The following is a 25,947-nucleotide window of genomic DNA, read 5'->3' on the forward strand; positions in this document are numbered from 1 at the left end:
CCCCCGGGAGTGAACCGTGTTCCTAACTCACGTACGGACGACGGAGAGCGACGCATCAGTTGTTCTCTTCACGACTTGTTTTGAAGCTTAAAAGCGGGTTCCGGTGACGATAGTTTTTTTCTGTCAGGAAGTTTGACGTATTCGGCTGAAAGATTATCCTGTTACTTTGTTTTGGTTTGACGCAGAAGAAGCTGCAAGACAGTTTTCCTTCACATTAAAGTCACTTTGGATACTTCCGGGACACTCATTTAAGGGTCAGCGGCTCTAAGAAGTGTTTGATCTAAATCTAATTGTATTATATTTTTTTTAATTATAGGCCTTTATGCACGCTTATAGGGTGACATGCATAACCGTGTTCAAGTTGCAATGCGATGCAGTTATGCAAAAGTGAAGACATCTGCAGCCTAGACTGTTCTGGACTCCAACCTGGCAACACAGAGAAGGAAAAATCTGCAAAGTTAGCAGGAAGAGAGGCTATCAAAATCACGGAAATCGTTCCTCTGGCGAACTCACAAATGGATTTCATACAGGCCACACGGTTATTGTTACACCTGGTTTGCTAGATAGTTTTTGTTTTTTCAAGGATCTCTGTGCTGCGAGCGTCGCGAGGGGAAAACATGTTTTGGAAATTAAAGTTTTCCAAAGGTCCGGGGCTGCAGCGGTGCAGAAGTTTGTCTCTGATCCGCAGCTGCAGCAGCCTGATGTAGGGTTTTCCTCTTCTCCTTCATCGGGACATTTTCTGTTCAACTCACATCTGTTTGTTTTTCACAAACCTGGGAATCCTCCGTGTGTGTGAGCGCTTTGATTTTCCCGTTGAAGAAGACGAGTCACCTGGGGGGGTCAGCCCCGCCAGGGCGCCCCCGCTCTCACACACACTCTCCCCCCGGTGTGTCGGTCTGACTGAGGGGCACCGATGGACGCGAGCAACAGCTGGACCTTCTGCGTCATCGCTGCAGCGAGACACAGGTGACCGTGAGTCGGCTGCACGCGGGGAGAGGAAGGTCGTCAGGGGCGACAGGTGAGGCTGAGGGTGGTGCACGTGACATGGTTGACAGGTATAGGATGATTGGATGATGCTGCATTCAGGTCACAACGGGGAACATTAAAAAGTCAACTTCTCTGCTTGAATCTTTTTAAAAAAAGATATTCTGTCAATCATTTTTAAATCTGGATAACATATCATAGTGTGGCGTGTTTTCTTGTAATTTAATAAATAGTCAATATGAAATAACCACATGGTAAAGCATATTTTTGTGTGAATTAAATAGGTAGCAAATTAGTTACTTTTCTTATTTTATTAAGAACTAAAAAAGTTTAAACTCAGAATATTACACAACAGATTTTCTGAGAAATTGAAGTATGTGCTTGTTATCAGTTTAAATGACGTAATTGTGCGTCACGATATCTCGATTTCATCGCGATATGATTCCATAAAAAAAGTTATTACATATTGAATTGTCGCCCGGCCCTACTTTCAATACAATAAAGTGTGTAATATGTGTTTTTGTTCTTCAAAAACAATAATTTTCCAACAAGAAAGTTGGGAAAAACGGAATCCTTTTTAGATTGTGAGTCTTTAAAACAGTGGTCTGCATTAGTGATAGACAGATACATCGGCCGGACGATATTATTGGCCGATATTTGCGTTTTTCGGTGTATCGGTTTTGGCCGATGCGGGCTGCTGCGTTCGCTGATAGTTTTTTCCCGGCATTATTTACAGACAGGCGTCCACAGGCAGCTCTGTGTGGCTGGAGACACCTTTTTTAAGTTCAAGTTCAAACTTATGTTCCTTTTTTAAAATTGAGACTCTTCACATTTGTTATCATCATTGTTTAACTTTTATGATGTAAATTGAGGGAGCAAAAGTAGTATCGGCTCCAAATATGGCTCAAGAAAATCGGCAGTCCGTATCGGTCATCGGCTAAGGCTGATGGGGAAAAAACGGTAAAGTCAATTAAGGTCGATCCCTAGTCTGCAATGTTTTTAAGGACTTCTTAGTTGAAATGGAGCTGGAGCTGAGGCCCTTTACTACATATATTGTAAGAAAATTCAGTTGCATATTAAACTGGGCCTACAGTAATATGTAGGGCGCCCTAATACCTATACACAAACCCTTTTATGGTGCATACATTACTCAACTTTTAAAATGATAATCATGTTTTAATGTTAAAGATGCATGTGGAGTGCACAGTGAATCTTTAAGCTTAACTGTATCCTTGGATGGCTTCCTCACCTCCAATGTTGTGTACATTTATCTTTATTATCTTTGCTAATAATATGTTGGATATATGTTAACGTAAATCTTTTTTGTAAATAATTAAAAACACTCTCCCTGCAGTAACTCTGAAGATCATCCCTGTAGAAGGTGTAGTAGTTAAAACTTCCAAAAGTCCCATAAAAATGTGGAGGACATGACTTCAGTATGTGTCCTCTGTGCTACGGCCCTGCTTGAAAACGTCTTTTACGTCACCTTTCTTATGGAGAAAACACTATAAAATATGTTTCATCTGGACTGTCGGGTAGTTTTCCTCTGAGTTTATTTACCCTCATTTACACAAGGACGGTTGGCTGAACGTGCATCCTCCTTTACAGCACCACCCTCATCTAAAATACTGATTTAATGAAACAATCACAAACAGAATACAGAATTGGTTGAAAGCCATACGCGTGGAAGTGTTTAAAAAGTCCAATTAAGGAGGTATTTGACACAGAGCAGCAAAGGGGAAATGTTTGCTTTCAAGAAAACACACTCAAATATAATATTCACAGAGTTTAGGACATTTGTGAAGTGTGAAAGAGTGATGCATGATTATACATGACAGGAATAATCATGCATATACCTGAAGAGGCCAGTTTGAGGCAGGTTTTCATAGACATTGCATGTTAGCTCGCTGTGACCACACTTTGTTGCTGCTTTTCAGCGCAAGTCTTTATAATAGTCAGTTGCTACAGTTTATTCCCACGTTACATGAATGCAGCATGAGTTAGCTTTATACAAGGAAACATGTTACCTGCCTGGTAAATGAAAACGTGTCACAGAGGCACTAGATTGTGAGCTGTTGGATGTGTTAATGTGGTTGTATCCATCATATTACTCCATGGATTACATCCATGTGTTGTTAGAAGGCGTCAATACCAGTGACTCAATGCTTACCACAGTGGGCTCTTAGATTCCTGACTTTTATAACTCATTATCGAATCTATTCTGGGGAGGACAATAGCTGAAAAACGCGCACTAAAGTGTCCCCTGGGAGCCAAAACGCGTGCTAATGTGCCCTCTAGGAGCCAAAACGCGTGCTGAGGTGCCCTCTAAGGAGTCAAAATGCACGCTAAAGTGCCCTCTAGGAGCCAAAATGCATGCTAAGGTGCCCTCTTGGGAGTCAAAATGCGTGCAAAAGTGCCCTCTTGGGAGTCAAAATGCGTGCTAAAGTGCCATCTAAGTCAAAACGCGTGCTAAGGTGCCCTCTTGGGAGTCAAAATGCATGCTAAAGTGCCATCTAAGAGTCAAAACGCGTGCTAAGGTGTCCTCTTGGGAGCTAAAACGCGTGCTAATGTGCCCTTTAGGAGCCAAAAATGCGTGCTAAGGTGCCCTCTAGGAGTCAAAACGCATGCTAATGTGCCCTTTAGGAGCCAAAAATGCGTGCTAAGGTGCTCTCTAGGAGTCAAAACGCATGCTAAAGTGCCCTTTAGGAGCCAAAAATGCGTGCTAAGGTGCCCTCTAGGAGCCAAAACGTGTGCTAATGTGCCCTCTTGGGAGCCAAAATGTGTGCTAAAGTGCCCTCTTCAGTGGCGAGGACGTGCTATATGTGCCCTTTTTTTCCTTTACGCCCCTACCCTTCAAAAAGTCTGTGCACGCCACTGAGACTGACACTTCCAATCTTCCCTGTAAACCACCAAAATCTCCCAAAATTTGAAAGAGGTCCTTCATGTGATGTTGCGGTTGTAACAGCGTTTTTTCTCTGGATGACAAAAGATAGTTTTTGTGGTTAACACCTTCCCTTTTCTCTTTAACTTTTCCATGACCTTCACATATTGTACTGCGTTTTCAAAACTCCTCAAGGTGATTCATACAGTAATTGTGTCTTTTGAAATTGAATTTGAATATATATGTATGCATTGAAACACTACAAAGGGCACTTTAGCCAAGGCAAGTATCAGCGACTTGTCGAGATTGCAATATTTAAATGTGGTGGGTTACCCTAAACCCAAAAACACATGTGCACCTGAAAGAGGAGAGAGACATCAGGGCCAGGGGATTTTTGCTGTGAAGCCCTGAGTCCAGATACATGATGGGCCAGAGACAGAGTAAGAACCGTGGCTGGGAAAAAGAGCCTCAGACTAAACACCTCTCAAAGCAGACAGAGAAGAGAGGGGGGAGGAAAATCCATGCAAATCCTGCTAGTCCTGGAAATGTGATACAAGGAAAATAAAGCGGGCACAGCTGACTGGACTGGTAGAGCGAAGCTTACTTCTCCATTGAATTCCCCACATTCCACTTGGGAGGTAATTAAGATCAGAAGAAGCAGAGGGAGAGACGAGGGAATGGATAGAGAGGTTTGTTGACGTGTTGTTGTGACCCCTTAAGGTGCACAGTTTGAGCTTTTCACCCCAGATCCAGCTCCCTTTACAGTCTGCTTTCTCTAGTAGACCATGTTGTGTCCTGAAGTGACCGTACATTCATGCAACAAGAGGGGGGGGGGGGGGGGGTCGCACCCTTTTAGGAGGGGATTATATGGCCCATGCATGAAGTTCGAAGGGTTGAAGGACAAAAGTACTCCATGGCAGGGGAACACGAGAGCGGCGGAAGCTTGAAAGCAACGTGGAAACGCTCCTCCGACCACAGACGGACATGCCCGGCATTCCTGTGGGTGATTATTACCCAGAAATCCACAGAGTCAATGAGTTGCCTTAGGTACGGATGCTGCCCGTTTTCTGCTCATATAGCCTTCCGAATGTGCAGGTCTACCCTCACAGAGACAGTGGCATTAAGGGCAAGATATTCTACCCCATTATAGGTCATTTCATATATAAATATATATATATATATATATATATATATATAACGATTTGTATCACACATAGCTATATAAATACTTGACAAATGAAAAGTACTGAGTATTTTATTCAGGCCTTTAATGCAAAATGAACATAACGTGAGGATCAGAACGTAAATCATCTCGAATCCATGTCCGGCTGCTGGTTTTTCAACCATCAACAGAATCCATATAGAAAAATGTATATAATGGACATTTTAATGTGTTTGATATACAGTATATCCACCTAAATATATGTTATGTAATCCAGATTAATGGTGTCAGTTACAGGGGGGCAGTAGCTCAGTCCGGGAACAAAAAGTTTGCAAAGTTCAAGTCCCGGTACGGACCAAGTATGGAGCGCGGCCAAGGTGTCCTTGAGCAAATCCCTGCATTTAATGCATGTGTGTATTTCAGGGCCTGTGTGTGTAACATAATTACAGTTTAAATTCAATGGTTTATTGGTACAAATTTTGGGGGAAACCCTCTCCATTGAAGGAAATGCCTCAGTTTATAGTGCCGTTGACGCCTTGAACTGTGCCGATAAAATTGCTCTGTTAACATCAACAATGGAGCTGAAACACAGCAGAGTTCTGCTTTCTGCAGCTCGTTGCAGTCGGAGGAGTTTAAAGCTGGTAGATATTTAAAATGGCAGAAAACACCCCGTAAAAAACCTTCTCCACGTATGAACCGTGCCAGGCCGATGGCTGCCAGGGCAGCTTGAATTTCAGCCGTTTCCAATTGTCATTCTTTCTCATGGTCAAAACTACACTGCACTGCACGCATTCTCACATGCACGTAGTCAGGCAAACCCTTGGGTATGTGTTCTGCAAGTTTAGGTTACGTTGTTTTATATGTCTGCAAAGAATTGTGCATGAAAAGGTTTTGTGCTGTAAGTGAAAATGAGTTTCTCTGACTAGTGTATCATATAATACGGATGCAGTGTTTGGTACTTTCTCCCATGACCTCCTCATCTCAGTATTGTTTACCACCAAGGTGATGTTTTATGGGCTGAGGTACTTGCTTGCATACTGACAAGTTTTGCGAGACTGGCTGATAACCTTTGTCATATGTCATCTCCTGTCTGCCTCGATGACTCACATCCTTCTTCTCCCGTCTCTGAGCAAAGAAATACGAACAAAAACAGTGGCAGCGTAAGTTATTACACACTTTCCCTTATGACTAAGTGATTTCTGTTTTTGTCACTGCAGGCTGTGGGTTGGCACACAATACCACACAAACACGTTTCTGAAGACTGCTTTGTAGACCGAACATCGCCGCAATGAGTAAGTCCCCTAATTTCTGACATTTAGAGAATGTTTTCTTCACAGCATGAGATAAAAACAGACCCTCGCACCGAACACCACCCCCGAGGCCCGTGTGAGCTGCTGCTCCAGACGCTGTCGGATGAAGGATTGGTTTTTTCGGCATTATGGAGATGGGAGTCTGGTTCTCCTTGCCGCCCTGGGGCTGTATGATGTCTGTCCAAGCTACACAAGCAGAATATTTTCTCTTTGTGAGCGAGTCCAGCTGAGGCAGAGCTTGCCTTGAGATCAAACATGGGAATAGGCATATCATAAACACTGCAATCCTTCCCTGCCTCTAATACCCGGACTCAGGATAGGCTCAATATGGATGTAGTTAAAAAATGACTCGCACCTTTTAGTGCAAGTGCAAAGGGCTCATATCTCTCTCTTTCTGTCACACACTCCCAAACGCCATCCATTATCCAATCCACGATCTAATTGTGTATTTTTCCCAACCCATTATCCTCCTCAGACGAGAGGCAGGCTCTCCACTCTATAATGAAGGACCTGGTTGCCCTCCAGATGACACGGCGCCAGCCCGTGATGTCGTATGACACCGGCAAACCCAAGACACCGGCCCAGGCCAACAGACAGGCCCAGGCCAACAGACAGGTGCAGTATAACTGCGTCACCATAAATCGAACATTTGCGTATGGTTTTGAAGCTTGAGCTTGTGTAAAGATGTGTCTTCATAATTTAACTCCCAGGAAAAGTCAGAAAACTCAGTTCCAATTAAATAACCGAAGATTTCTCTGAGGCCTGTAGCTCAAACATCTTTATTCCATGCATAAACACACATTTTATGAAAAGTAAGATGAATGAATGAACACTGGAAGTGGTTTCAGTAGTTGAAATTCTAAAGAAGCTGGTGTTTACAACGAAGAAAGAACAAAGGATTTGTTTTTAATATTTATTTGTTTTAAGATGAAAACATAAAATAAACAGAGACATGTCAGTCGACTCAAGTCAGGACCATGTCTTTAACATCCAAGTCGAGTCTCAAGTCTTTTGTTTTCTCTTAAGTAAAGTTGAATGTCGTCAATCTCTTGTGATAAAGGGGGCATATTATGCTCATTTTCAGCTTAATACTTCTGTTCCCAAAATCGAGGCCACCTGACCCCTTCTGAGGCCAGGTGGATGAATCAGACACTCCTGCGACTCTTCTTCTGCCCACAGCATGAATCTTCTGTCCCTTTCGCACAAAGTTGCATCTCTGTGGAGGCAAACTAAACACACAGGTTGAGATTTGTCCCTCAGTAAGAATGAGGCTAAAGTAAGAAGTCATCAGGGCCTCAGATGCTGATTTGGATCCATTGCTATAATAAAGAACCGTGTAATTATGTATCAAGCGTGTTCTTATTTGAGTATTTCCCTGAGCCCAAACAGTTGGCTAATTTAGCCCAATGACAGTTAAATTCCCAAAATAGCCAGGCACAAATCTATCAAATCCAGTTATTTTTTAACTTCTCTAAAAATATGAATTCTGCCGGTGTGGAAAAGTGGCCAGCAGCCCACCCACCCTCTCTGTCTACCACAGCTGCAGCCACAGAGAATAGCCGAGCTCCTGGATCGTCCCCCTGGGAAACACCGTCTGCACCATTTTGCCACCTCAATAACTTAAGTTTGGACACATTATGAGTGGAAGTGGGGTTTCGCCAATGATGGCGTAGTGACGAGGAACAGAGGGACATGTTTTACCAGCAAATTACCCTTCTTTAAGTCTTTATTTTTGGAAGAATCATTTTACTTTGTTATCTCTGACATTTCTGTTTTCTCTCAGGACGATGTCAGGATAAAGTTTGAGTTCTCAGGAGAGCGGAGGTGAGTTTTTTTTTTTTTTTTTTTTTTTTACATGCATGTTGTGCGTATATATGTGTGTGTATAGATTTTGTATAAATGTATAAGTCTATACACAAGCAAGAGGGAGCCTGACCTCACACAGAGACATAAACACACTCACTCAGGCATGCAGCTCTTGTCACATGTTCCAGTTCATGAGAAAAGAGCACATCTCAGACTCCAGTCCGGCACTTAATTCAGACTGGTATGTGAGCGGGAGGAAAGGACTGTGGTTAGTCTGTGGCTGCCAGCGCAAACCGCAAATATGCAAGGTGTACTTAAGAGGAATCTGCACACACTACAAACAGCAGCTTGTGTGTATTTTGCTTGCACATGTGCATGTAAGTCCAAAGCAGTTTCCTTCGCAGCCGGTACAAATCTCTCCGTAATCCGTCTGTCTGTGTGATTTTGTGGGCAGGATCCTGATGTTTGGACGGCCTGTGCAGTTCGAGGAAATCCAGCAGAAAGTCAAGACCGTCTTCGGCCAGCAGCTAGACCTGCATTATATGAACAATGAGGTAAAGTGGAGACGCTGAAAACAAGGAATGTTCAGTGTCTTTGTTTGAAAAAATGAACTTAATTTAACTTCCATTGATGGACCTGACTCTACAAACGTGTCTGAACATGTGCACGCGTGTTTCTTCGTTTCCATGTAAGGGCTGCTCGATTACGGCCAAAATCGTATGTTTGAGTTAATATTGAGAGCACGGTTATTTAATTATTCATTCATTCATTTTATTTATTGAACTTTTAAAAAACAAACATTTTTGTCATTTTTACTGTGGATTGTGAAAAACAAATTAAAAACTAAATGTCAATAAATAAAAAATAATATATCAATATATATACATGTAATGAATAATATAAAAATATCCTCCAAGTGCTAAACATACTATATTCAGTACATAATAATAATAAATAAACATATATTTGATGGAATATTTTGCAATTCACTGCCACAATCTGCTGAAAACCCCTAAATTCATATTCAGTATTTTGGTAAACTATATTCTATGAAAGGTTACGCTGGATTTATGACGCAAGACAAAACGAGAGCATCATATAAATCACAATAATCGTTTTATCTCGATTTTCTTTTGGAAGGCGAATTAATTATTACAGATATAATCTGATTAATCGCCCAACCCTACTATAACATTGAAAAGGTCGTTTGTGTATTAAAATTGTGCATTATTTGTATGCTTGTGAATCTTGTTCTGTGTTTGTTGACATATATATTATTAATGCTGTTCGTGTTTGTCCCGTATCCTCGCAGTTGTCCATCCCTCTGCGAGATCAGGACGACCTGGACAAGGCGATAGACCTGCTGGACCGAAGCTCCAACATGAAGAGCATCAAGATCCTGCTGCTCACTCAGGAGCGCGGCAACGTGAGACACACACACACACACACACACACACACACACACACACACACACACACACACACACACACACACACACACACACACACACACACACACACACACACACACACACACACACACACACACACACACACACACACACACACACACACACAGGGCGTGCATTTACAGCGCACCATTGCACCACTTACATTTCTTCACCGTGGAGCCAAGTTGTGTAAAATCAGAGTTCCTCATTACAGTTAGGTCACACTAACTGGCTCTCACGTGTCTTTTAAACCTCCTCTTTTCCAACTGCAGGCCTCCTCCGTCTCCCACCACCTGCCGTGCAAGCAGGTGAGGATCAAGTCCTCCCAGTCCACTGGAGACGTTAGCACGGCGTACCAATCCTCCGAGCCCAGGGGGCGCCACCTGTCAACCGGTACATGTCATTCAAACTTCCCTTATCTGCAACAACATGGTTCACACGTTAATGTTTAATAGTCAGTCATGGGTTGCTGTCACGTCTTCTTTTTCATGACCTCGATTTCCCCGTCTGTCGCCTACTCTCTCGCTCTCTTTTTGGCTGTTCTTTCCTCGGCTTCCCCTTTTAGCAATGGGTCCGCTTCCTTTTCCTGTTCACCATCACTAGACGATGCCTGCTGGACCGCAGCCAATCAGATTACAGAATGCTATTAGTGTGTTGGACCGGTGGCCTGGTTTAGGATGAAGTGGCTGCAGGAGGGCTGGAGAGCTGGACTTTGAAGGCACCAGACCATAAATATTAAAACCATCTCTCTGCTGTTTTCTCCTTTCAGTCATACTGAAAGCAATCAGCACTTTTAGGGAGAGAGGGCCTGACTGAATATGGATTTTATTTGGACACTAACACAGAAGCTACTGCATGGATGTTCGTTGTATGAGCGTGGTCTCAGCTCCTGCTGGTTTGCTTTTGTGCTGTTTGTTTGTTTTTATTAGGATCCCCAGTATTAGACATTAGCACTGGCTGTTTCTTGCATGTTCTGTTCATTTTGCACAAAAGTTCTTAATAAAATGAGCATTTAATTCACACAGGAGTTTACAAAAATAGGCTTTACCATGTGATTATTTCATGTAGACCAGGGGTGTCAAAGTGATCGAGTAAAGGGCCGCTGTAGCTGCAGGTTTTCATTCCAACCAAGCAAGAAAACACCTGATTCAACAAATCAACTGTGTGAAGACAATTCAGGTGATTGCATGACTCAAGTCAGGTGTGTTTTTGCTTGGTAGGAATGAAAACCTGCAGCCCCAGCGGCCCTTTACTGGATCACTTTGAAACCCCTGATTTAGACTCTTTGTTTTCTTGAATCACCAGAAATCATGCTATATCGTGATATATATCGTTATCGAGAGAGAAGATTTTTGTCATATCGTCCAGCTCCCTATGGAAAATAAATCTCAACATAGATGACCTTTTAGGCTTGTAAAGTCCAGATATTGTTCATAAATTTAATATTTCCTTTATGTTCTTAACTCCGGTCTATTCCCAGGCTCTCAGAACACGGGGCGTAGCTCGCCGCCTCCTGGCTACGTGCCGGAGCGCCAGCAGAGAATCGCCCGCCAAGGCTCATACACCAGCATAAACAGCGAGGGCGAGTTCATCCCTGAGACCGGCGATCAGTGTGTGAGTCAAGAGCTTCACCTTAAAATAAAAAATCATATGGTGTGTTTATGACTGCTCGACAACTCGTCCTCGATGCTGGAAGACCTTTTTCTGACTTTTATTGACATCTTGAAAGTGTTTTGGCAGATCTTTTCAGGACACACCCTTTTATTTTCCATTGTGCCCCGTGCAGGTGCTGGATCCCTGGAGCAGTGCAGAAAACTCTGTCTCTGGAAGCTGTCAGTCTCTGGACAGCAACTCAGACAGGTGAGGAGGAGCAAACTCTTTCACCCATAATCTCACTGCTCATTACGTTACATTGGTGTCTGCAAAATTTGAAAAAACTGTAACCTGCTCTATGTAAACACCCAAATGAAGTCTCTCACTCTCTCACAGCCCCTCACTGAGGAAGTCTCGCATGCACAGAGCCAAGAGTTACCCTGATAATCGGCAGGAGTGCTCAGGTGAGAGCAGCCATAACTTTCTCAGGGAAATATTGTGTTAAAGCAGCACCCTTGCATCTCACAGTGTAAAGCAGGACTTGTGGAAACCCAGTTGTAATCATGTGTGATGAAGTGTGACTGTATAAAATGAGCTGTTGTGACCTCCAGTCGGATCGTTTTCGGCTAAATTCTATCAAACTTTCTATTTAACCTACAAATATAAATGATGTTATAATGTTTTGAGTTAATTTAATGGTGTTAAACTAAAGTCTAACTTCTTTTCTTTGTAACCAAATATCGTTTTATCGGCCTAACTTATCTTTGTGTTAACAAGAGTGGTCAAAAGGATGCGGTGAATTAGCCGTGTGCTCCTCTCGGCTCTTGTCGGATGCCCCGATCTCCTCGCCGTAAACACTGGGAGCTGCTGGTCGTCCACATTAACATCAGTGCTGTCAAAACATCCGGAACCATACTTCAGACCTTCACAATAAAATAACATGCTTTAACAGCTCCAAAATACACCGTAAAATCTTCTTAACCTACATTTTTGGTTTCAGGTGGTTATTTTTAATTACCCACCTGAGCCGCTCAGGCTAAGCGTCGCCCAAACGTTCTTACTGCTTTCTCTCATCAAGGTCACTTTCATTTACTAATTTGACAAGTAAATGTCCATGTACAAATAGGAATTTAATATTTATGATATGATTTCACTTGTAGATTCTTAGAAGTGTCTAAATTAATTCCACTTGCACTTCGGTGGCGACCACCAGGTAAAAGCACCAGGAAAAGGCCGTAAACTGCGGTAGATCAGATCCGTCTGGATAGGGCTCATACCAGCGAACAGTGTCCGACTGGTGATACAGTTACGTTAGAAATATAGAGCATTTTAGAGGATGCATGTGCTTTGCTACGTATATACACAAAAAGGGGGTTTAGGAACAGTTTACACAACACAAGTGCTTGCCATCCAATCACAGAATATGCAATTCTTACAGCACTCTCCAAATGTCAAAAATGTTTGATCTCAAATCACAGCGCAGCTCTTTCTATATTATATATATTATTATATTATTTCTATATAGTGTTCCTCAAGGTCTTTGTGTTTTCATATATTTTAGAGGGTTTTTGATCATTTTGATCAATTCTCAAATGGTGAAAACTGTTAAATTTAGCACCAAATCTGTGTAATAAATGGTATCGACCCAAAAATTGCTGCAACAACTTAAAAGAGGTGATTGAGCATGAGAATGACCTCCATATATACTTCCATGATCATGTTCAAAGCCCTTACACACTCTAAACTCTGAACATCAGGATGCAGTGGTGGAAGATTTCTGTAGACTTTGCCTGCAAGTTGTGAGAGATGCATCAAAGTTTGTGTTTAAAAATCATCAAACCATAAATCATATAAAAACTACTCTGTCTTCCATAAAAGCTGAGGGTACAGCTTTACTGATGTGGTCAAGAAATCTATATAAACAGTAATTTCAAGTTCGATGGAAGGGAAATAAAGTATTTCACGTGAATGCTGTGTGACTCAGTGTGCAACTGTTTGAATTCCAGAGTAATCCTGCTGACCTTTGACCTTTGGATGTTTGCTTTCAGACAGGGAGAATCATGTGTATGACAGGGTAGCAGGGAAAGGGGGCACGTATCCTCGTAGGTACCACGTCTCCCTGCATCATAAGGACCACAGTGAAGGTGAGACTATCAACATTTTAGCATGTGACTTATTTCTTTCTTACGTTGTCCGTGCACTGTTTCCTCCCTTATTCTCTCGTGTTTGCTCTCCTTCAGGCCGTCGGACGTTCCCGCGGATCCGTCGCCCCCAGGGGAACCTGTTCACCCTGGTGCCCTCGCGGCGGTCGCTCAACGGCAGCGAAGAGAGTGTGGGCAGCTGGCAGCTGGTCGACGCTCAGGGCAGGCTCCGGCCACAAGATCGATCTGTCGCACATAAGTGTGAGTGTTGATCGAGAACAACACTCAACAAAAAGTCATTTAGAAAACAACACAGTTCACCTTCTTAGGATGAAGTTCTTAAGAGATAAATACCAATGCTTAAATCTATTGATTCCTATGTAAACTGTACCCTGTGTGTGTGTGTGTGTGTGTGTGTGTGTGTGTGTGTGTGTGTGTGTGTGTGTGTGTGTGTGTGTGTGTGTGTGTGTGTGTGTGTGTGTGTGTGTGTGTGTGTGTGTGTGTGTGTGTGTGTGTGTGTGTGTGTGTGTGTGTGTGTGTGTGTGTGTGTGTGTGTGTGTGTGTGTGTGTGTGTGTGTGTGTGTGTGTGTGTGTGTGTGTGTGTATTTCAGCGCCCAGTGCTCCGTTGACGTGGCGGCGGGGAAAGCTTCTGGGCCAGGGAGCGTTTGGTCGGGTTTACCTGTGCTACGATGTGGATACTGGGAGGGAGTTGGCTGCCAAGCAGGTCCAGTTTGATCCTGAGAGTCCTGAGACCAGCAAGGTAAGACACACGAACACGGATGGATCGACTTTACATGTTTACACCGAGACAGAATGCCTGGTTGTCATTATTTTTTATTGTTTGGTCCAGAAAATGTCAATCCCAAAGCCCGAGATGACGTCTTGTTTTGTCCACAACTCAAAGAGGAAAGAAACCAGAAGATATTTACATTAAGGGGTGAAAACAAAGAATTTTGAACTTGTTTCCTTCAAAAAACAGATTCTTCATCAAAATTTTGGGCGATTGAGGAAATTGCTCTGTTGTCTTGTGCCTTCCTATTCTCTCTTGATGTTTCCCATTTACTGCTAACTCTTGTTATTACTTCAGATGTAATATACAGTATATATATATATTACTTTTTTACTTTTAATTAGCTTTGCTGATTTTACATGTACATTAGATTAGATATTTGGCTTCTTCTTGGTTGCATTTTAAAAAGTCAGCTGTTCTTGTCAGGAAATGGTGTCATTTCCTCTTTGACGTATACCATATAACTCCTGGACAGTGACATTACAGTCTTTCGTCAAATATCAAACCTTAGTTTGTTGATCAATAACAAGTTTGCACAACTGTAAAAGTGCCAAAGAGTGACCTTATATGTTTTGCATGTTAGTTGGTTGGAGCCCATTATGCTGCAGTGCAGGTAATTAGAATAACTGACTGAGCGTTTGATGAATCCGCTATGAAAGTTTTGTGGTCTTAGATCAGGTGTGAAGCCACAAAAACCTTGTGTTATCCCCTGACACAGAAATAAAATAACCACTCTGCAGGAAAGAGATTGAATAACTGAAGAAGTGGAATGTATTGAAGAGGTTTTCTTTCCTCCCTCAACCCCCCTCTTCCCCATTTTTAATGTCTTTTCCTGTCCTCCACAGAGAAAACATGCACTGTCACTTCCTGTGTCTGAGAGGAGCCGGGTGTTGTGGGGGGAGCGGTGGCGGCGAGGGGTGACGGGTCAGCGTTGCCTTGGCCTCCTGTCACCCCTTCACCCCCCCTCGTTGTTGTTATTAAACCGGCTTCTCTGTCGGGACTTAGGGATTACTTTGACTTCCTTCTGTCTCTCTCTCTCTCTCTCTCTCTCTCTCTCTCTCTCTCTCTCTGTTGTGGCCTCATTATCTGAAGTAAACACAGGAACTTCTTTCGGGGAACGCGGCCATTGGCTTCCATTCATTCTCTGTTTTAGGTTTCACTCTTTGCAGACTCCACATGTTGTCATCCTTGTTGTGTTTACGGTTACATTTGCTTGTCATCAGATGTGACAGAGCCTGCGGGGCTCTGTCAGGTCCGGAAGATGCATTTCGTTTACAAATGAAAACAGCAAATCGACAAAAATGCATTGTTCAGAAAATGGCAGCTTTTTTTTCAGTGTTATGTGAAGCTGAAGTGGGTAATTAATTCCCCTGCTTCTCATTGTGTCCGTCCAGGAGGTCAGCGCTCTGGAGTGCGAAATCCAGTTGCTGAAAAATCTGCATCACGAGCGAATCGTTCAGTACTACGGCTGCCTGAGGGACCACAATGAGAAGACCCTCACTATTTTCATGGAGTACATGCCGGGGGTGAGTCCCAGCAGCTTTTAATGTCACAGCTTCAACCAGGGCTCAGAGAAATGGTTATTTTCACAGGTTGAAACCAAGAAATCATCATTCAAATCGAGCATCATTACATTACTTGGTATTTGAGAGTGACGTGGACGTTTCTCAGTGTAAGTTTGGCCCACATGGGGGATTAATTTCCAGCCAATAACAGCGTAGGGTGAGCAGCATTCTGATTCCCAACCGCAGCTTTGTGATGCCCTTCCCCTTCAGCGTCAGATACTGAAGCGTAGAACACAAGACACACAAACAGAGACAGTAAAGCTCTGCATTCACTCATAATCTGACAGTGCAGCACCTTGTAGCTGGACTGTTAAGTTATGTGTGTGTTTTAAATGTAAACGCTGTGAAATAACCATAAAATACAGTTTTATTGAGTATCATATTGGACATCCATCTTCTGCAACAACTCCCTGTTCATTCTGTTGATATCCAAACTGCTCCCACGCTGCGTTTTGGTAGATAAAAAGCTGGAATGTCTGTTTCCTCTGACATTTTTACAGCTCTTCTTCTCAGAAGACTCTCTCACACACACATCAAACTTGCGCACACACGTTGCAAGATTGGTTTTCAGCGGTTAACAAAAGAGGAATCAGCACACTATAGATATGGTAGCATCTACAATTTTACCGTGACATTATGATATAAATCGGTTAATCCTGACGTCCTTAAACTGAACAATACCAAAATAAATGCATAATGTCCTCCACATCTGCACAAAATCCTCAGTTATTCTCCATAACGTAAGCTTGTTTTTTTTGTTGTCAGAAATATCTTATCGAGTTTAACTGGAAAACCCATAAAGAAGTAGAACAAGATGACGTCACATACATTTCCTAGAGAGAGAGTCTGCAAAGTGTATTCCCTGATTCAGTTTTTGAGTTTAGTTCCTGGGACTTCATAGTTTCTGGAACTAAAGGCCAATTTCATTGCCCGTACTTTAAACGCACCACGGATCTCCTTCAGATGCAAGATTTTGTGACTTCTGTGACTCTCTAAGACCTTCAATGACGGGCTACATTTAGTGGTTTTAAACCTTGGATGTGCTCAGTCGGTCTCCTGTCGTGTAAAGCATGTGCTTTCTTCCTGTCAGGGTTCAGTCAAAGACCAGCTTAAGGCCTACGGGGCTCTGACAGAGAACGTGACCCGCAAGTACACGAGACAGATCCTGGAGGGCATGTCCTATCTGCACAGCAACATGATCGTACACCGGGACATCAAAGGTGGGCCTGTTAAACTACAGAGGCTTAATACTGTTTGGACACTAGGGCCCTCATTTATCAAACGAACGTACGGCAGAAAAACGTGCGTACGACTATTTCCTGGCAAACTTCGGCATTTATCGATTTGGACGTGAGCGGGAGCTACGATCAAATCTGACGTCTGGTCTGAGGTCGTGTACGCAAATTTGAGCCTGTGTATTTGCGGTGCAGCACAGCAAAACCTGGCTGAGAATAATGAACAAACCTCAGCTGTCATTAAGCATAAGCAGTCACATATTAAGAACAGATCAAAACGGATTCTTAAAACCAATAAAAAAATAAAAATTGTGGTTGGAGCAATTGATTGTACTCATGTGCGTCTGAAGGCACCATCCATTAATGATTACGCATTCATCATTCGCAAAAACTACCACTCGATAAATGTACAGGTGATTTGTGATGCCAAGCTGTCGCTTTTAAACGTGGTGGCCAGGTGACCAGGGGGGGACACACGATTCTTTTATATTTTAAAACAGCTCGGCTCCAGCCCCCCGCGACCCCGACATGGACAAGCGGTTGAAGATGAATTAATGAATTAATGTGTTGGCTCGCGGCTGCAGCAAGACGCACTGCAGAGCCAAAGTCATCTCCTCGGTTAGTGGCTACCCTCGATAAATTGCATTAAATCAAACAAGGTATCAGATGATTGACATCTTGGTATGGTTCTTCTAGATGACAGAGGTCTCTTACGGAATACCTAATGACCCACCGGTAGCGCCAGTGTTGTGCCGTATTCAGCACCCCTGCCGTGAAATGCACCCCCTCGCATTATAGGTGATATTCTGGATCAGAAGGCTGTTGTTTCCACCTATAGGAGTAGTTTATATACAGGTAACCCATAACGGTCAGAGCATTGGTTACTTACAGTCTTTAAACTATTTTAAAGAGTTTAAAATCACAAACTTGGATAATAGCGAACACAAAACAACACCTTTTTGTATGTTCTGTGTAAATATACTGCAGCCATAATTACTAAATGAAATAAATGGATCTTTTGAGCAAGTTGAATGTATTTGACTCAGCGTTTCCTAAATATAATCCCAGTTTTTCTTGCAATTAATAGGTTCAAAAGTGTGTGCTTTTAATGTGGTTACCTGTATATAAACTACTCCTATTGGTGGAAACAACAGCCTTCTGATCCAGAACATCACCTATAATGCCAGGGGGTGCATTTCACGGCAGGGGTGCTGAATACGGCACAACACCTGTCCAACAGTGCGTAGTCTCAGTGGAGCGCTGCTTCGGGTTGACTGCCTCAGTTATTCTTTTGCACACAGCGTTTTTATGGGCCCCTTTTATTCCACTCTTAAGACTGACAAAAAACACAACTTTATTTTGCTCCATCTCGGATGTCAGGATGCCGATCTGTGTGTCGGAAAAGTTTCTTTTCTAACCTGCGTTCCTTCTCTCCGTGTTTGACCTCAGTGGGCGAGGCCTCCGAAACAGGAGTATTTAAGGGCGTAACATGTTAATGACGATCGAATTCAGCCGCCACATTTATCAAGGCCCGCTCATTCGTACGCTGAGATTGGTCCGATACGAATGTTTCATAAATCACACGTGGGACCTGTCATACGACCAATTGACAATTCTGCGCTCAGATCTGCGCCCGTTTTCACGCAAGATTGATAAATGAGGCCCTAGATCTTTATTTACACGTTTTTTTTAAATCTATAGATGCTTGTGTTTGACAGAGTGTGGAAGGTGATTGGTGATTTGTGTTTCATGTCAACTTAGGTGCCAACATCCTGCGGGATTCAGCAGGCAACGTGAAGCTCGGAGATTTCGGTGCCAGTAAGAGGCTGCAGACCATCTGCATGTCTGGCACGGGCATCCGCTCTGTGACCGGCACCCCCTACTGGATGAGCCCGGAGGTGATCAGCGGAGAGGGCTACGGCAGGAAGGCTGATGTCTGGTAAGATACACACATCATTGCTGTTTAATGTTTGAAGTGATTTTAGGGGTGGAGTTTGTGCTTGAGCTGAAATAATATTAGTTGAGAAGGTTTCTTAATGGAAACTATTTCTAGGAGAACAAATACACGGTGTGGATTTTCATGTTTTGCAAATTTGAAACACTTTTATTTGTCCCCGGGGTGGGGATTTGCAGAGGCACATAGAGGAGAACAAAAACACTTAGGAAAAAAAAACTTAGTATAAAGAAAAGCAGAGATAAGCTGTTCACATTATGACACTATAAAACATAATGTATGTTCATAAAGAATAAGTGAATGTAAGAGAATATTAATGCAAAGAAATTGCAGAAATTATTATAATAATAATGATAATATGAGAACATTAGTGCACAAATCGCTGCACACAATTTAATGATGATATGAGAAAGACCATCCCAGTGAGACAAAAGTATACACAGTATACGACTTTTCACTTCTTTGACAAACGTATTTGATGAAAAGATGCTGACATCTGTATTATTGATACATAGTTTGAGTGACTAAATCTCCTGGTAGATATTGTTTAGCAGAGTTTAAAAATGTATTGTCTAGGACAATAAATAACAAAGAGCCCACTGTATGAAAGAGCATTTAAATGGATTCCTTTAGATTTATAAATCTGGATTCCTAATGGGATTAAGAAGTACTTTAACTTCTGCTAATCCAGTGTCACAAACAAAGTAACATTAGTTGGCTTTAAAGGAATATACTGTAGGTGCTAATTGTGCTGATGTGACTGACAAACATGCACATACACAAACACAGGCATCATGGCTTTTTACATCTGAGGTACAAGCAAAACACATATGCAAATAAAACCTGCAGCACCCAGTAAAACTAGTTTAGTTTGAACGAGGGGTGAAGGTCATGTCTATTTACTGACTGAGTGAAAATACACGTACCTTCATTCATCAGGATCATTTTGTTTGAGCAGGAAGTTCTCAAGGGGCCGACGGGATGAGACGTGTAAAAAAATACAAACGTCTCACTCTTAAAGTGATGGTTCTGATATTTTGAAGTGGGGTTGTTGTCTTTGAAGAGTGCGTTAATAACAACTTCAGTTCAGTTCGGCTATCTGACGGCAAAGTAAAGCGCTAAAAATATTCTAAACATAAAGTAAAATTAAACTGATATTCATTTTTTAACATCAGTACAGTATGCACATGTCCAAACTGGGGCCGCCATCTACTGTAACTAACACACTGAACATGGACCTCACACAGCCACACTTAAAAATATCTAAACTATCCCTTTAACGAGACAGAATCTCTCACAGGGAAACATTTTTAATAAAGTGGGGAGCCTGGCCTGCTGTATGTAACCCAGTTCTTACCACACTCCCACACACAGAGCAAAACAACGTTCCCTTATGCAATCTGATTGGGTGGTGACCTACCAGTGGATTGATGTGATTGGCTGATGGCCAGTCAGACAGGTCGTAACAGAGGTTGGTATGTTCCAGGTTCTCAGCCCAGGCTGGAGGGGGAGTAACGCTCCCAGGAGAGCGTGTACCTCCCAGACAGGTGGAGGAGCGAGTGTGAAAGTTTCCACTCAAAACATTCCTGTGAAGCTTTGGTGTCGAGCGGCTCATATGTGGTGTTTGTTTCAGCTTGTTATGCGACTCCGCTGCAGATTAAACGAAAGCAGGAACAATCATGTGTTTCTCTTACAGGAGCCTCGGGTGCACGGTGGTGGAGATGCTGACGGAAAAGCCTCCGTGGGCCGAATACGAGGCCATGGCGGCGATATTCAAGATCGCCACCCAGCCCACCAACCCGCTGCTGCCCTCGCACACCTCCGACCAGGCACGGGACTTCATAAGCTGCATTTTTGTGGAGGCCAAACACAGGCCGAGCGCTGAGGAGCTGCTCAGGCATCCCTTCTCCCAGATACTTTGCTGAAACCTGCCCGGGTTCTGAACTTTGACCACAGCCTCAGCAGAATCTGTAGCTTCCTTGAAACCCATCCATGGCAGAAACCCGGACACGGACCTGGTCTATAAGTCAGTGTTAAACCCACCCACAGACTCTGCCACCGTTCAGATCCTCCTCCAGAAATCCAAATAACAAGACAGTTTGACAGGGGCTGTCAACAATGCCTATGAAACCAATGCCAGTAAATGCTGTTCTAGGAGTCGCCACCAGGGGGAAACACAACATTACGTACCTGGTGGGCTGCGGATCTCTCTGATACAAACGCACACACACTCCAAATGATGCACTTCAACATCATTCAAGTCATGCACCAGTTGTGTCTTTATCAAGTATTCCCTCCTGTGTTTGATTTCACTTTTGTTGGGCAGGAATGAGGAATGCCAGGAAGAGACACCGACAGTGTTTGAATCATTTAGCTGAGCACCGTTTTAAAGTGTTAACTGGACAGGGTTGTTCTCTTTTTCTTTTTCTTTTTCCACCTCGTCTCTGTCTCGTTCTAAACAAAGAAAACTCCACCCTTAAACAAGCTTTTTGTGATGCAGATGAAGTGATGTCACATGGAAGAATAGTCCGTTTTAAACAGCCCCCCAGAATTAAGACATCATTTAACATGCTTTAGTTCTCTTACAGGTAGAAATGAATAATAAGAGCCAAATATGCCCATTTCTCCACTGACAGTAGACCATGATGCACAGCAGCTACTTTTGTAGTGGCAAGCATCTGTTTCTCTTAAAAAAAACATCTAAATGTAAAAATATCCATTGCAATGCACAAAAACAACAACAAACAATTATATTTGGTTCCGGCCACCATCTGGATTTGGGAAAAAAATCCCAACAAAACTTTGTTCAACAACACTTTCTGCTATGTTGAGGGTATTCCCCAAATCCTTAAAGACTCTGAATATTCAGTTCACTGCACAAAAACTCGTGTTTTGTTTATTTTTATAAAAAAGAATATTCAACAGTAAAAACAAACAAACAAAAAATAGATGACATTGATGTAAGAAAGGCACTTTGGTTGCATGGTTACATGCAGGTAAACACAGTCCGTTAATTAGCTTTTTGTTATTATTTATCTGCATTCATATGCAGATATCTGTTTGGGAGACACATGGTCTCCATCGTCTCAAGCATAAACTGCATAAAGAATTGACGTAGCCTCTCCATCAAGGTCCGTTCTCTCAACTTGATCCGATCGTACTCACCTATGGGAGTCGCCATCTTGTCAGACTCCGCCACATTTCCTTTTACCAAAAAAAGGGCATGTATGTGACGTTGGGGGGAGGGAGATACGTCCATCTGGCTGACGTATACCTCTGAGGAGAAGTGTGGGTCAGTGGCTAGCTGTCACTCAAGAGGCCACGCCCCTAATTATTCATGAACTTTAACCTGCAATGAAATAAAAACTAGCCTGGTACAAAAAATATTAACCCCCCTCAGTGTTGTCATGGAGATATGACCTAAACATACAGACTAGATTTCTTTTTTGTACCAGTCCTTAAACAGGTTTAATGATGCTGTGAAAACGGCCTGTTTAACATGGGGGTCAATGAGAAACTGCTCTATTATGAAACCTGCCCCTAGTGGACACTCTGAGAACTGCAGTTCAGGCACTTCCTGCTATGGTGGGGCTTGGTTCCTAGTTGCTAATCGGACCGTAAACAATGACCGCTGCTCAGAACAGGAAGTCTTAATTGTTGTCAGACAGATAGCTGGTGTGTTCTGAGATTGGTCAATGTTTGCTCAATACGTTATTATTATTCACTATCAAAATAATACATAATATTCTTAATATCTCGCTAGCGGTTGATCATTTATCAGTAACGATATACATTGTGCATCAGTGCATTTCAGTACAGTGCAGGAATTTGAGTAATCTACTGGTATAAAGTCTGAGGATAACGTGTAGCTTTGTAAGAGGAGCTGAGGGTGGATTTTTCTTTTTGACTCCTCCGTCTTCTCTACCTTTTGCCTCGATGTGACTTCTTCCTTCTACCTGCCATCACAGGTGTTCTCAGCCGACAAAGTGCCACAAAAAGAGGCAGATAAAGTGTTATTCTAAGGACTCTTCGTATCAGCTCTGTATGAAAGTGAAGCGACCTTAATTTGGAAGTGACTGTTCATGTGCGTCTGGCCCAAACATCCCTGACTGAGAAGCCTTCAGGATCAATTTTAAATCAGATGCACTTTTATGTAGAAATTGAATTTTGTGGTTTTGTTTTCTTTACCAAATCAGAATTTTTTTATTTTTACGTCAATGTGAAAATTGTTTCATTTTTATTTATATCCCCATGTCCATCCCAATTAGATTTTTAAAGGCAAATATATATATGTGTGTGTGTGTATAAATATATTTTTTATATTTAGACTGTGTCAAATCGAATGACACTCTCAGTCGTTAAAAAAGTAAAAATCATTGGAAGCAGCTGGTTTTGCAGACATTACAGAATTGGGGTTTATAAATGAAAAATGGGCGGAAAAACGAACTCTGGCCGTCTGGTTTCTTGTTCCAGCTTTTTAAAAAAAAACCTTTCCCACACATCCTTAGCTATACATTTAGATGACAGTGTTACCTGACAGTGTTACGGAAACTTTGCATCATTTGCTCATATTGCTTTGACGCATCGGTGAGTTCTCATGAATGAAACCTTTAAGGGCTTAACTGCTGCTGGGAGTATTTTTTTGTGTGATCTCAGTGTTAGTGAAATGTAATTAAAAGGGTGTGTGCGTGTGAACCAAAGACGAGCAGGACGGGAGCCAGTGCTAAACGAGTTCAGAGTTCGCCTTTCAACCCAAATGACGACTTTGTTTATCCCAGGGTTCAGACGAGTCCCGTATTGAGGGGTTTTCTACCTTAAAGGGATGGTTCTGATGTTTTTGAAGTGTGGTTGTATGAGGTACTTCTCCATAGTCCGCGTGTTACCGACAGTAGATGGCGATCCGCACGCTCCCAGTTTGAACGGGCAGGGAAAATAAGAAATGTACTAACTAAACATGTTTTAGACTTCCGGAAAAGGGACCACCTAAAAGAAGTTTAAGTGTACGCTCTATTAGGAATATTTTCACTGCTTTACCTGACTGTCAGACATCCCTGTTTGAGTTTATGTGGAGGAACTGAAGCTGTTCTGTGCTCTTGTAAAAGCCGCCAGACTCCATTGACAAAAACAGTCATTTTACTTCACAGAACATAGGAGTTGCTGGTCTACCGCTGCTTAGGTCTGTTAGGTTCTTCGTGTTATTGTGTGACTTTGTTGGTAAAAAAAGGGTTGAGAAGTAACAAAACTAACAAATGAACTGATCGACGCAGCGACAGACAAGCAGCTCCTGTGTTCTGCGAGGTAAAATAACTTTTTTTGTCAATGGAGTCTGGTGGCTTTGACGAGAGCAGAGAACGGGTTAAGTTCCCACAGCGTTAACTAAAACAGGGATGTCTGACGGCGAGGTCAAGCGGGGAAATCATTCTAAATATATCGTACACTTAAACTGATATAGATTGAATATGTTTAGCTTCTGTCCTGATTCTCCAAACTGGGGGCGTGCCGACCGCCACCTACTGTCGGCAGCACACTGGCTATGGAGAAGTACCTCCTAAAAACCTCTGAACTATCCCTTTAACGCTAACATGATCATCTTCTATGGGGCTGCTGCAGGCTAAAGGCAGCTTAAATATGTTTAGTGTTGAAAATAATGCATTTTTAAGGAACTGACGGCGAGATAAAAAGATAAAAAAAAGAACCCTGTGGTAAGCAGATGAATACAAACTAGTTGTTTTAGAGATCTATATATGTAAATGTATGATTATGTATCACGACAGGACTTGCAGTGCAACGTCTAATGTATCAAATTTATTTTACAGCAAGAAAAGAATAGTATGTTTAATGACGGTATATATATATATAGATATGTATATGTGTCATGCCCTCTCTCCAAAACAAATAAATTGTTTTTACAAAGCGTGTGTTAATTTGTGTCCATGTGTGGGAGGACAGTAGTGGTGCTTTGTCCAGACTGGGTGAGTCCAGTTAATGAAAGACTGACCTCATTGTTGGCAGTAAGACGCTTCTTGATTGATGCACTCGTTTTCCTCTCTTTCTTTCTCCCTCTGTCTCTCTCATTTAGTTTCTTTCCCTCTTTTTTTTCTCTCGTGAAGGGAAACAGACGGACACAGGAAGGAGAGATTTTTCTACAACCGTGCCTGGCTGTGAGATGTGGAAGCGGATTGTGAGGAACAAAGGGCCTTCTTGAATTGTTGGACACAGAGATGCATTGCTTTTGACAGGTTTTTATTTCCTTTTTATGAATTGATTAATTATAGTTTGTCCTCTGTCGGAAAGATTCAAGACGGATAACATGGTTACAGAGAAGATGAGAGGAGCTGCACTGTGCATGCACCCTCTTTGTTTTCTCATATATGAAAGAAAATGTTTATCGTCTCCAAATGAATCATAAACACTCGACCTGATAAAGCACCATCACTACATTGAAGATGCCAGTAAATAAAGCTGGTAGCTGTTTAACATTCAAGGCCCAGTGTGAATAATCTTTGTCTCTTTAACCTTTTAGATGTTCCTCAGAGAGGCCCACAGTCCGAGACGTTAAAAAGCCTTCTTCTAGCACCATCGTCTGGCCAAACATTTGACTTGCACAATACTTTTAATTTGTTTTTGACCAAATACCTGCATCTAATGCCAACTGGCTATAATATAAAAATTGAAAGTAAAAAAAAAATCTCAACAAATGAATATTTGCCACACTGATGATGGATTATGATTCACTTGTTTGCCATTTAATAACTACTATCCAAATCAATCCTAACATCCGTACGTTTAGGCCCAACATTGTGCAGAAATCATGTTATTTGTGATTATTTGTCGTAATGACTGCACTTAGGCGTTGTAGTGCAGTATAGTTAGCATGCAAACACATTACATTAGGCATTTCAGAGAATTTCATTTTCAAAGGTGTGCTGTGCTGAAGTGTCCTCACAGAACAGCTATGATCCTTTTATTTCTAGCATATGATAATAAGTAACGTTATTTGTTTATATAGCACTTTTTAAACTCAAGCAGTAGACACTACAGGCAGAAACTGTTTTGTTTGCGTTTTTTGCTGTGA

At 42.3% G+C, this 25,947-nt stretch overlaps 1 protein-coding gene across 1 annotated transcript; it reads left to right on the plus strand.

Moving 5' to 3' along the window:
- Window positions 1-24,731, plus strand: map3k3 (mitogen-activated protein kinase kinase kinase 3). The gene is made up of 17 exons (XM_083931328.1): window positions 1-1,018; window positions 6,245-6,319; window positions 6,813-6,952; window positions 8,121-8,161; window positions 8,598-8,697; window positions 9,456-9,569; window positions 9,867-9,987; window positions 11,075-11,208; window positions 11,381-11,454; window positions 11,584-11,651; window positions 13,236-13,331; window positions 13,428-13,589; window positions 13,940-14,088; window positions 15,513-15,644; window positions 16,774-16,903; window positions 18,680-18,857; window positions 20,569-24,731. Exons 2-17 carry the CDS (start codon window positions 6,316-6,318, stop codon window positions 20,795-20,797), a joined length of 1,872 nt encoding a protein of 623 aa, XP_083787454.1. The 5' UTR covers window positions 1-1,018; window positions 6,245-6,315; the 3' UTR covers window positions 20,798-24,731.
- The last annotated feature ends 1,216 nt before the right edge of the window (window positions 24,732-25,947 follow it).

The sequence above is a fragment of the Echiichthys vipera genome, assembly GCF_963691815.1.
Source record: "Echiichthys vipera genome assembly, chromosome: 17".
In the NCBI taxonomy this organism is placed as follows: domain Eukaryota; kingdom Metazoa; phylum Chordata; class Actinopteri; order Perciformes; family Trachinidae; genus Echiichthys; species Echiichthys vipera.

Coding starts and splice junctions, on each gene's coding strand:
- map3k3 (XM_083931328.1), top strand. Junction 11,209..11,380: donor CTGAGACCGGCGATCAGTGT/GTGAGTCAAGAG, acceptor TGCCCCGTGCAG/GTGCTGGATCCCTGGAGCAG. Junction 14,089..15,512: donor AGAGTCCTGAGACCAGCAAG/GTAAGACACACG, acceptor GTGTCCGTCCAG/GAGGTCAGCGCTCTGGAGTG.